Source organism: Pseudonaja textilis, chromosome 2 (genome assembly GCF_049901715.1).
Source record: "Pseudonaja textilis isolate UNSWEBS1 chromosome 2, rPseTex1.2, whole genome shotgun sequence".
Taxonomy (NCBI): Eukaryota; Metazoa; Chordata; class Lepidosauria; order Squamata; family Elapidae; genus Pseudonaja; species Pseudonaja textilis.
Window position 1 is genome coordinate 24,313,602 of NC_141991.1, and position 12,715 is coordinate 24,326,316.

A 12,715-nucleotide genomic window follows, 5' to 3' on the forward strand; every position below is an offset into this window, starting at 1 on the left:
GATGTGACTTGGTGGGCATGCTTTGCCTAACGCCGACCTGCAGCTGAGACCTGCAGTGCCAATCAGCTGAAAGAATAAAGAAGAGAAAAGTGCAGGGGCCTGTGGGAGGGGCCAATCCTGCACTTTTCTCTTTGTTTTCCTCTCAGCTGATTTGGAGGATTTTTTTCCTCCTCTCAGCTGATTGTCGGCTTTTTTTTTACTACCAGATCAGCCAAACCAGTCCAAACCGGTAGCATACCACCACTGAACTTGATGTGGTTGTGTGACTAGCTGAATCAGCATTCTGTGTTGTGGCATGTTTCTTTTGTGACACGGGAAGGGAGATTTGTGCCATTTACATGAAAAGAACATGAACCAACTTTATACTGGAATTAAAAAAAACTGTACAGAATCAAGGGCTCTCAATGTGGTGTCTATGTCACTAAAGGTCTCACAAAACCCTCCCTCAGAAGTGAACCATTTTCCTTTTAAAATAGGGGAAAGGAAGAGGCGTTTCTAGCAATCCAGTAAAGTTTTCTGGAGCCGCTTGTTTGTGATAGATATTTCCAGGCTCCATTACAAAAGCAAGCATGAAATATACTATTTATATCAGGGGTCCCCAAACTTGGCAACTTTAAGACTTGTGGACTTCAACTCCTAGAATTCTCCAACCAGCATAGCTGGAGTTGTCAAGATTGGAGACCTCTGATTTACATTGTTAAAGAACGAACTATTCAGTGAGTAACATCAATAAAACATTTTCCACAATATATTTATTATCTAAAGTTTTAATGTTGACTTTCATTTTAAGATGTTGCAACTCAGAAATATTTATTCACCACCACCCCAAATTCAAATAACTTTAATGAAACCAAAGCTCTAAGAAGCATTTTAACCTAAGTAAGACTCTGATAAAAACGTTCTTTGTTTTATCCAGTATCTTTACTGAATATGTTGTCATCCTCCATTATTTCAATTCTAGGTTAGCCGGTAACAAAAGAGGCTTGTTCTCCACTACTTCTGCTTCAGAACAAATTGAAAAGATTGTGTTGCTCCTGAAAAAGATTGAATATAAAATCAGATAATTTGTTAAATACAATAACATTTTGTCCCATATGTAAATAAGGCAAAAATGATAAGATTAAGCAATCAGTATTCATTAGCATTTTCCAAGATAGATTTTTTTTTTTATTGTAATAGAGGAAATGCAATATGCAGAGCTGAAAATTACAATTAAATTTTTGGGCATTATCTATTTATAGATGTTGCCATAATAGTATGCATGTCATCCAGATGTGTCATGCCTACGTGACAGTATAATAACTTGGCTCAGTCCCTCTCTCTCAGCCCTACTCACCTCACAGAGTGGCAATTATCATGACAAATATAATTATAATACTGGGGATCCAGACTAGCATTATAACTTGCTTAACTTTTATGTCCATGTTACTTTTTAGTTACTAAATTTATTTATTTATTAATTTTTATGCCCACCCATCTCATCACTGATATGATGATTCTAGGCAGCTTAAAATATAATAATAAAAAAAATAAAGGTAACATAAAGCAATTAAAATTAGGAAAATTAAATAGAAAGCTAACAAAGAGAAGAGGGTGGGTACCATGGGGGCAGAGATTCTCTTCCCCAATGGCCACCCCCAAGATGGCAGGCCCCTAGTGGTCTCTCAGGCCAGCCAGCAGTTTCCAAGTTCTTCTAGAAGGCCAGGAGTGTCAGAGTGGATCTTACTTCCAGTGGGAGATAGATGGTGGCTACAGCAGAAAAGGCCTACCACCCAAATTCATTAGCAGACAGGGCCTAAAGTAGGCCTCTACTGCTGGAGCAAGTGGGTGGACTTGCTAAGGAGCTAAGAATACCAACTCCTTAGATATCTTATATCTATAAAGAATATCTGGAGCCGTGGTGGCATAGTGGTTAGAATGCAGTATTGCAGGCTAATTCACTATTCACTGCCAGGAGTTTGATTCTGACTGGTGCAAGGTTGACTCAGCCTTCCATCCTTCCGAAGTCATTAAAATGAGGAGCCAGGTTGTTGGGGGCAATAGGCTGACTGTATAAACTGCTTAGAGTGGGTTATAAAGCACTATGAAGAGGTATATAAATCTTATTGCTATTGCTATCTGACTGGGTACAAAGTTTCTACTGCTAATTGAAATCTTATAGAAGAAGTACTGAGTCAAAAACTTCAATAAAAAGGGTTTAAATATATGACAATCGCTATAAAATAAGATATAAGATCCTTGGTGCAATTGCCTCTCTTTGCAATTCATTTTCCCTCATTAAAGAATAGCACTTCTCAATCCTATCTGAAGTAGTTTTCTGAATATTTCTAACATGTTTTCAGATTACTTTTATACTGATGACTTCAACCTTTTAAATTATATGAGAATGATTGATTAAGAACAAGATATTGGAATTGTAATCAATAGATATATCAACCAGGAGTGTGGTCACCATGAAAAAGTCAACATTTATTTTGGTGATGATTATTAAGAAAGGAATATAAAGCAACCCTATGCATATTGTCATAATGTAAATCTAGTTACAATTGTACCTGGATAAGTTTGAGGGAGAAAGCAAGGGAAATAAATGAAGGCAGCGAAGGATAAAGAATTTGAAAACAAATCCTGTTTAGAAAATACAGTGTACTTATTTGGACTGGAACAGTCTGGAAAGGAAAGTTCAGAGACAAATAGGTTCATGTTGGGAAATAAGAAGCATGATTGGCATGTATTCTATCTGCTGCAAAACTCCCTAGTTACTCCCTAGTAAACATGCAGTGTTTATACATGTGCACTAAATACTTTCAATTTTCAAAGATCCCTCCAATTTCCAAAGATCTGTTCCCAAGAATAACCAAAGACAAGCCAAATCTTTTTTGTTAACAAATTTTATTCAGTTTTTCACATAAAAACAAAAATCTCTTTTTAGTGGACAACATATTTCCGGGTCATCACCTTTACATACGAGTATGACAGCAATTATACATTCATATATGCATACTTAATTCTATTATTACCTTTTCCATTCCAAATTTCCGTAAGGAGAGAAACAAACACATTAATTCTAGTCTCTTTCATTAATCTCAGTCGAAACATCTTTTTGTTTGATTTCAATTATTTCAAATATAATCCTTTAATATTTATTTTAAAAATAAAGATAAACAATATGTGTTTGCCTAATAATAATAATAATAATAATAATAATAGGTTTCCAATATCTCTCCTTGCTTTTAATAGTCTATACTGACTTATTAATTTAGTTGGTTCTTTAGTCTGTCATATTCCCTTTCCATTACACATTTTTTTTATAAATTCTAAATTAATACAAGTTTTAACACTAAAGAAAAAAACAAGTATAGGTTTCCCCCACTTTTACTGCTTTGAGTGTGGCACCTCAGTGGTTAAAATATACCTTTATTCTCTCATCTTGATTCCCAATAAACCATTACTTTTAAGAAGTTACAATAATAATCATTACATCTTTTCATTTGAATTCCACAGCATATTTTCCCCCCTTAATTTTTAATAAGAGTTATCAATATCTATATTACCCTATTTTCTAAATATTTTTAAGAAATATTCGTATTACCCCTTGTCACCCTGCAGAATCCCCTTTTTAATTCATCAACCATTATCTCTGAAAAAAACAATTTCTTTTCAACATTTTACTATTTCTGTATTTCTTTATTTCATGTGCCTGTTTCTTACTGCTTCTCCTCCCCCTCTTTTCTCCATATCTTTTCTCATTCCAGTTTATATCCCTCTCTTTCTTAATATCTTCCTTTCCCCTTTTCTGCTGGGTCTTTCTGCCTTTCCTGACTTCACAGGTATTCCCCCTTTTGATTGCCTTCTTAAGTCTCAACTTTTTAACCTTCCTTCTTTCCCCACTTCTTTGTAGTGTTCTTTGTGTTAATTGTCTATTTAAAATGTCTTCTCCTTGAGTCAAGTCCTCTTCCTCTGAAGCTCTTTCTTCTTGTTCAATCGCCATTTCCATTTTTTCTAACACAGAACAAAGTGATTCGCCTCTTTCCTGTAGTAATTCTCTCATATTTTTAAGTTCCATTTTTAATTCCCGAAAAGATATCATCATTACACACTCTTGTATTTTATGATCGTTAAAGTCCACAAAAAACCACTTTTATTTTCCTTCTTTCTTCTTTCAATTTTCTAAAGTTCTCAGTTATTCCAGCTGAGAGGCTATACCAAAAACATCCATCAATCCCACAGTCAGTCTTTCCTTGCTTTTTTCCTTATTCTGGTTCTGCTTTCCCTTTCTAAGATTCTTACTTTGTTTCAATATTTCTTTAATATTATATCCACACAACTTCATTCAGAAACAGGATGCTTTCTCTTGTTTGAGCTCAAGTTTTTGTCAAAAGGTGGTACTCTCCATTATACAAAGTCTTCATCCTTTTCCCCTATTTTTTTATTTAGGGTTTTTCGAACCTCAATATTCCAACACAGTCCAGTCTCCAATTTGTAAACTTTATTATTATTATTTTTGACAATCTTAAATCCAGCTTTATTTTATGCCTGTTTATTGCCAAAATATTTTAGTCCAATTTAGTTAAATCTTTAGTTCCGGCTTCTTTCTTTCCTGGTTTGAAGCCCTGCTTAGCTGTCAGAAATATTTTCTTATTTTTTTTCCTGTCCCTTTGTAATTTTGCCGCTCACTTTTCTTTTCTTAAAAATTCCATGTTACCTTAATCCCGGGGTACTTTTGTTTAGTTGCATCGCCCAATTGTCCCAGTTCAGATGTTATCCACCTCTTTCTTCCCTCCTGCAGAAATCTTAATCCAGCTGAGTCCTCCTTTTCGGGGTGGCCATTTTAAACCACCGCTGCAGTCGTCTTCGGGTGAAAAAGACCAAGCCCAGGAGGGGAGATGCAGCTCCCCTCCACCTGGCTTGCAGCTTCCACTTACTCCACCGCCCCTCCAAGGCAGCTTCAGCCCCTAGTCGTAATGATTGGGGCTCTCCAACGAAAGAGCAGGGACCATAGCCGCAGAGAGATGCGATCTACAGTCTGTCAGCGAGGAGGCTCCGCCTTCTTCCTGTTCCCAAGACAAGCCAAATCTCGTAGATGATCTTGCATTCTGCACTTATTAAAGGGATACGATATTGCAATAATCTGTGAAATGCCATAGATATAATGGATAGGGATGGATAGAAGTTAAATTTTCTGTTTACAAAGTCACCATTCAGGCAATGGAGTGTACATGTATACATTCTATATTCTATATATATTCTCTATACATTCTATACTCTCTATAAATACCATGCTATATTCTCTGCATCTGAGGAAGAAGAAAGCAGAATTTCATTGAGAAATGTGACTAAGCCCTACAGCTATTAATGCTCCAGAAATTTTTATAGTGAACTGCACATAAGCATTGGGGGAGCTCTTGTTTGGAGCCAAGTGAAGTTATTCCTGAGACCATCATCTGTCAACTGTCCTTAAATATCACATTTCGGTTCTTACTATGTTAAAGAGCCTCTGATTATGACATCGAACATGCAAACAAGCTAAATACATTACTAACATGGGCAGCATCCTGCCCATATGCTTTTATCTTTCTTGGTGACTTCAGCCTACCTCATATTAACTGGACCCTTAACGAATGTAAAACTGAACAAGAAACTAAAGATTCAAGGTCCATCCCACCCCTGAAAGGACCAAATGGTAAAGACTGCAATGATGACACCATTAAAGCCAACCTCTTTAACACATTCTTTGGCTCAGTATTTGTAAACAGCAATGGATCATGCCCAGTATTTCCTAGTCGAACCACAAATGACTACGATGATCCAATACATATCAATGTCACAGAAGACAATGTTGAAAAAGCACTACACAATCTAAAACCATCTCTATCTATTGGACCAGATGGAATATGTGCCAACTATCCACTGCCATAGCCGAACCTCTAAGCATAATCTTTGAAAAATCTTTCAGGACCAGCTCCTTGCCTAACCTATAGTCTCAAGCCACGGTCATCCCCATCTTCAAAAAGAGAGACCCAAGTCTAGTTGAAAATTACAGACCAATCTGTAATATTGGCAAAAAAAATCCAGAAAATAAAATACAAGCTGAATAGTCAAGACCTTGTTGATGATCCAAACTCTGTCAAGGACCTTGGAGTACTCATCTCTAATGATCTAAGTGCTAGAGCCCAGTGTAACTACATAGCCAAAAAGGCATTAAGAGTTGTTACCCTAATCCTATGTAGCTTTTTCTCTGGTAATATCACACTACTAACGAGACCATACAAAACATTTGCTAGATCAATACTTGAATACAGCTCATCAGTCTGGAACCCACATTACCTATCTGATATTAACACAGTTGAGAAAGTCCATTATTTCACAAGAAGAGTTCTCCACTCCTCTACTCATTGCAGAATACCTTATGCCACCAGACTTGAAATTCTAGACCTAGAAAACCTAGAACTATGCCGCCTTCAGTCCAATCTAAGTATAGTACATAAAATTATACATTGCAATGTCCTACCTGTCAATGAATACTTCAGCTTCGACCATAACAATACAAGAGCACATAATAAATACAAACTCAAGGTAAACCGCACCAATCTTGATTGCAGGAAATACAACTTCAGCAGCAGAGTGCTGAAGTTGTCAATGTCTAGAATACTCTAGAGTCAATGTCTGGAATACTCTACCTGACTCTGTGGTTTCTTCCTCAAGCCCCCAAAACTTTAACCTTAGACTGTCTACTATTGATCTCACCCCTTTCCTAAGAGGCCTGTAGGGGGCATGCATAAGCTCACCAATGTGCCTACTGTCCCTGTCCTATTGTTTCTTTTTAATTTTTCTTATATGTATCCATTTCATGTATCCATAACTATGTTTATACTTCTACCTGTTATCTTATAATTGCTTGACAAAATAAATAAATAATAAATAAATAAATAAATTTCTTCCTTATCTACTTCCTTACTTTCTTTTTCTATTTGAAAGATGGATTCTATTCATAATCACCTCCTTTCCATCCATTTCCACTGCAGGTAGTTTTCAACTTACAACCATTGGAAGTTACCACAATATTGAAAAAAGTGACTTTCCGCCACCCCCCCCTCACACTTATGACCGTCACTGCCTTCGCGTACAGTCATGGGATGAAAACTGGGGTACTTAGCAACCAACCTATATTTATGATGTTTGCAGTGTCTTATAATTGCCATTCGAGATCTTCTCAGCTAGCTTCCAACAAGCAAAATCAATGGAGGGAGGAAAGCTCGATTTGCTTAACTCACTTCACTGAGGTAATTCGCTTAAACGAGCCACAATGGTTACAGTGCAGTATTGCAGGCTACTTCTGCTGTCTGCCAGCTGCCTGCAATTTGGCAGTTCAAATCTCACCAAAGCTCAGCCTTCCATCCTTCCAAGATGGGTAAAATGAGGAGCCAGATTGTTGGGGGCAATTATGCTGACTGTGCAAAACCACTTAGAAAGGGCAGTAAAGCACTGTGAAGCTGTCTATAAGTCTAAATACTATTGCTTTTGCTATTAACAACTGTAGCAGGAAAGGCTGTAAAATCTGGCACAAGTCACTTAACAACAACAAAATAATCTAGTCTCAACCATGGTTGTAAGTGGAGGACTAACTGTTTTCATCAGAGAGTTTCAGCAATTGTCAACAACCAGCTTGTATTTGCCCATAAACTTTTTTTTTTTTGCTAATAGTTCACTTTTTCTGAAATTCAGTTGAAAGGAAATAAATAAATTAAATAAACTCTTGCTTTCCATTTGCTCCTTCGTATTGCCACAAATCCTTTGGAATGGCCTCTAAAATGTGAGGCAGACTTACTCGGTTTGGGATTTTTTTTTCTCCCTCTGTGTTGACTTTTAAATAATTTGAAAATCTGTTTAAACAATAGGGAGTCAATCATCAAACTGCTGATGGAAAGAGAATGCTTTGTCCCTGTGCCATTTTAAGTGACAGATGTTGTCCACATAGGATGAGCTTACATGTTCTTCATATAAGCAGATTTCTGAAGGTGACCTGGAGAAAATATATTCCTTCTAATGCCAAAGAGTTCCTTTTTTCCCCCTCCCAATGTTGAAATTAGAAATCTAATGTGTGAGTGTCAATTGCTATCATTCCTCTTTGGTAATTAATGGTTCTTACGGCTGACTGAGTGGGTGAAATAATTAATAGCACTTAAGACTTGGAGTGTGTTGAAATCCATCTCTGATTACCAAAATGTATATTTGTGCAAGGATGATATGCAAACAGTCCCAGAAGGGAGTCACAGGCAGATCATATAGCCTCGGTGGCGCAGTGGTTAGAGTGTTGTACTGCAGGCCATTTCTGCTGACTATTGGCTGCCTGCAATTTGGCTGTTCAAATCCCACCAGGTTCAAGATTGACTCAGCTTTCCATCCTTCCAAGGTTGGTAAAATGAGGACCCAGATTGTTGGGGACAATAGGCTGACTCTGTAGTCTGCTGACAGAGGACTGAAGCACTAAAAAACAGTATATAAGTCTAAATGCTATTGCTATAAAGATGAATAGCACTTAGGAAGAAAAAGTCCCTTTGTTGATGGTGCTCCAAGGGTTTGTCATTGTGTTTGTTTCTTCCAAACTAAAAACATATGATAGTAATCATAGATGGAAGTGATTGTATATGAAGAATAATGCCCAATGCATCTATTCTAACGAAAGCTGGGAAAATGTTAAAAACTGAATTTGTGAATACTTCTCTTTCTTGGGAAATACTATCCATTGCATAAATTTTCCTTAAGTCTTCAAGAGACTTTCAAATCATTGGAGCAATTGATTCAAACTTTTTTTGATGGAGGTTAGGGGGAAAATCCCAATTGATTTTACTTAGTTAATTAGTTATCATATCTCCGTCAGCTCTTAAAATAAAGAGCAAAAAAAAAGGCAGGACTGAGATGCTAGCTTTTCCTATGTTTCAAAGAAGATTGTTCAGGTTCTTAAAACCATGTTTTAAGGACTTACTGTACAATTTCCATGTGTTTCTTATCTCTAAATGGTGGGAAAAAATGCCATCCTTGATCAGGAATAGTAGTCTGGAGAGATCCAACAACCCCAGATGAATAAAACAGGAGTCATCTACAACATGTAGTGTAATGACCGCAACAACCACTATGTAGGACAAATAAGTAGAAGACTGACAGAATGCATCCAAGAATACCAATTAGTACTCAAAAGACATGATGAAAACTCTTTAATTTCACAACATATGGACAGACCTACCATAGTTTCAGCTGTGAAACTGTGACCATTCTAGATCAAACCAAATTCAAAAATACTAGAAGTCTGTCACTCTGGCAAAGTAGCCATCAATAGACATGTAGACATAAACAATAGCTACACAGTGTGCAAAAGAGACAATCAACAAGCTAAAAAGGGAACAAAAAGACCAAGACACTAGCGATCAACACTCAGATGAGCATAGATTAACCCCAAGATTAACATCACACCAACAATCAGGAAGTAAACAATACTCTAGTCAAGGAAAGATAGAAAGATGATAGATAGATAGATAGATAGATAGATAGATAGATAGATAGATAGATAGATAGATAGATAGATAGATAGATAGATTGAATGAATGAATGAATAACGGTATTGTCACTTTGAATGTACACTAATTGGCATATATTAAAATGAAATTTCATTGTATACTGCTCCCAAAGTGTCACAGCATCCAATATGCACTACATAAACACAACAAAATAAATAAATAAGTACAAAATTATGGATATACTATATGACACAGAGAAACAACACAGTCTAGTTTGGATGTATATATGTACATAGCGACAAAAAATGAATCTTGCGAGTTTACCAGATGGATGGCAAAGCTGGTACAGAATCTGGTAATCCTGCTAGAAAAACTTCAAAACCTCCTCCCAGAGGGGAGCAACAGAAACAGACCGTGAAGTGGGTGTGCTGGGGTTTCTAACAATGCTTTGAGCTCTAAGCACATAGCGCTTATAAGCAGTATCCTGAACGACCGGGAGCGAGCTTTCTATAATCTTCTCAGCTGTCCTTACCACTCTCTGTGTGGACTTTCTATCTGAGGCACTGCAGCTACCAAACCAATCAGTGATGCAGTTTATTAAAACACCTCTCAGTCGTGCCTCTGTAAAATGTGGCCAGGACAGAAGGAGAAAGATGTGCTCCCCTTATCCAACGCAGGAAATGCAAATGCTGGTTTTCACACTTCGCTTAAAGATGACATGTGGAGAGACCACTTCAGATTATCCATTACCTAGTTTGAGTAACAAAATGCCTGCAAGAAAACAAGCAAGTTCAGAGAGCACCAATTTTAATTTGTGCTACAAATCTTCTCCTTTATTAAGATTGGAAAGCATATGACCTTGAGACTCTTGGATGCCCATCGATGAGAATACCAGATAGGGAGAGACATCCCTAAAGTTTATGAAAGAGATGGGATGAAGTTGACTGTATCCTACTGTATCTGATTGTCACCCGCAAATCCACAGGGATTATTTTCCCAGTTTCCAATACTGCCTTCAGCATAAATATGAAATGTGGATGATCTCTTGCCTATCAGCTATTCTGAAAGCACATTGAAAATAAAAATTAGAATAACTCTTGCCAACAATGCAAAGCTTGCAAAGGCACCGTTAGGATAAATTAAGTGCTTATTTATTATATTCAAATGATTTTCTTCCCTCCCCCATCGCTCATATTAATGGGAAAGAAAGCAATCTGCAGTTCCTCAAGACCTCCTTGACCTGGATGGTTCAGGAAGTGCTGATGCTCGAATGTGTTAATGGAAGAAAAGAAAAATTGCAATTCAGTTATTTTTCCTTAAAAAAATGCTTTAATTAGAATGTGATTTCTCATGTTGTGATCCTATTGTCCACAGTGAAAGCTCATTAAGCAACTGGCACAATGGGCCGGCTAATCCAGGGCAGCTGAGTTGAGTTCAGAAAGCTAATTGTGATGTGAGAAGATAACTGGTTCTGATTCAGCATTATAGAACTTCACTGCAGGAATGCCGCAGATCGGTGATGGAGGAAAGTCAACAGATAAAACTCAAAAGAAGCTGGTTTTTTTTGCTACCTTTCCACTTTATGAAAGGACACTTTTTCAAGCCTTCTGGTAGCACGTCCTCTAGTTTCTGTGAAAACCTACAGGTAGTTCTGGACTTATGACTGTAATGGAGCCAGTGCCCATCATGATCATGAATCATGGCAGTTGTATTTTATGAGCTTTTTTTGTAGCAGTCATGTAATTTTAGTTGCTGTTCGCTGCCCAGAGTGATAAGGTTGAGACAAACACTCATATTAAATGAAACAAACAAAAAAACAACAAAAGGCAAGAATTTAGAATTCCGTTTTAGAATTCTGTTTTCTTTGGATTGCGCACCCTGTCATACAGGGGTGGGATTCCACCGGTATAACAACTGGTTCGGTGATTGCAGGCTCTGCGCACCTGCTCCGCATTACAAACAGCTCTATTACTCAACTTCTATAGCAGTCCCTGTGAAGAAAACAGCTCAGGCATGGCAAACCACTCTGCCATGTGAATCAGCTGTGCTCTTAACAAAGGAAGTGAAAGGCAGGAAAGAGCAGGGGTAAGTGGGCCCACATCAGAGGTGGTATCCAGCAGATTCTGACCAGTTCTGGAAAACCGGTAGTGGAAATTTTGAGTTGAATTAGTTCGCAGAACCGGCAAATGCCACCTCTGGCTGGCCCCGCCCCATCTATTCTCTTCCTCCTGAGTCCCAGCTGATTGGCTGGGTTTTCTTTTGTTGCCTTGCAGAGGAGAATGGAGCTGGAAAGCAGGTTAGTGGGGTGAAGAGGGAATGGGATTTTACAGTATCCTTCCCCTGCCATGCCCACCAGGCCACACCACACCCACCATGCCACACCATGACCACCAAGCAACGCCCACAGAACCAGTAGTAAAAAATTGAATCCCATCACTGGCCCATATGCTCATCACAGCGAACCAGTTTGGAGAGAGCTGATCTTTGGAGCAAGGGGTTTTCCCAAACTGGTCCAAATCAATTGAGTCCCACCCATGTTGCCATGTATTTCTCTGTTTTCTGTCACTTGCCCTAGGTCTCCACAATGTACTTTTGCCTTTTTTGTTTCCTGGGGTTTTGGCAACTTTAAGGCCTTAATCCTGCTCATTTTTGTTTAGAAAGCATTTTTATAGAAGGAAAAGTGTTCATAGAAGAGGCATCCCCATCAGCTCCTCATATTCTTCACTATCTCTTGTTGATATGTCAGGATTATAAATTTACAAAGAAACTCAGTGGATCCTGACAGAAAAAAAATGATCCTGTAATGCATGGTTATCAAACTCGCCTCGTCATGTTGCCGTCACGTGATGTTTTGTGACATTTTTCCCATTCGCAGAGCTGGGGTGGGAATGGCCTAGACGTGACCCATGTGGCCCATGGGCTGCCAGTCTGACACCCCTGCTATAATGGAAGATAATTCCTAAAATCATATAACTTAGTGATTGTGCCTATATCATTTCACCTCAAATGTTCATCTAAATGAATTCAATCTACAGAATACAAATTAAAGAACCCTTTTCAAACAGTGACCACAACATGATTGACTTTTGTCTCAACATACGTCCACACAAAAATTATCACAACGACGGAATCCCCAATTATAACTTCAAAAAAGGCAACTATGATCTTATAAACAACGATCTCTCATCCCTTGATTGGCAATT

General features: G+C 37.9%; 1 protein-coding gene across 3 annotated transcripts in view; it reads right to left on the bottom strand.

Moving 5' to 3' along the window:
• Positions 1-737: 737 nt before the first annotated feature.
• Positions 738-12,715, bottom strand: part of FHIT (fragile histidine triad diadenosine triphosphatase) — a 927,448-nt gene continuing 915,470 nt past the window's right edge. For all 3 annotated transcript variants that reach the window (XM_026721738.2, XM_087923572.1, XM_087923571.1), the window contains one exon: positions 738-1,034. Coding sequence is in view for 1 of the 3 variants with exons in the window: in XM_087923572.1 (XP_087779698.1) it covers positions 1,005-1,034 (30 nt within the window). In the remaining 2 variants the exon portion in view is untranslated. The remainder of the gene's footprint in view (positions 1,035-12,715) is intronic.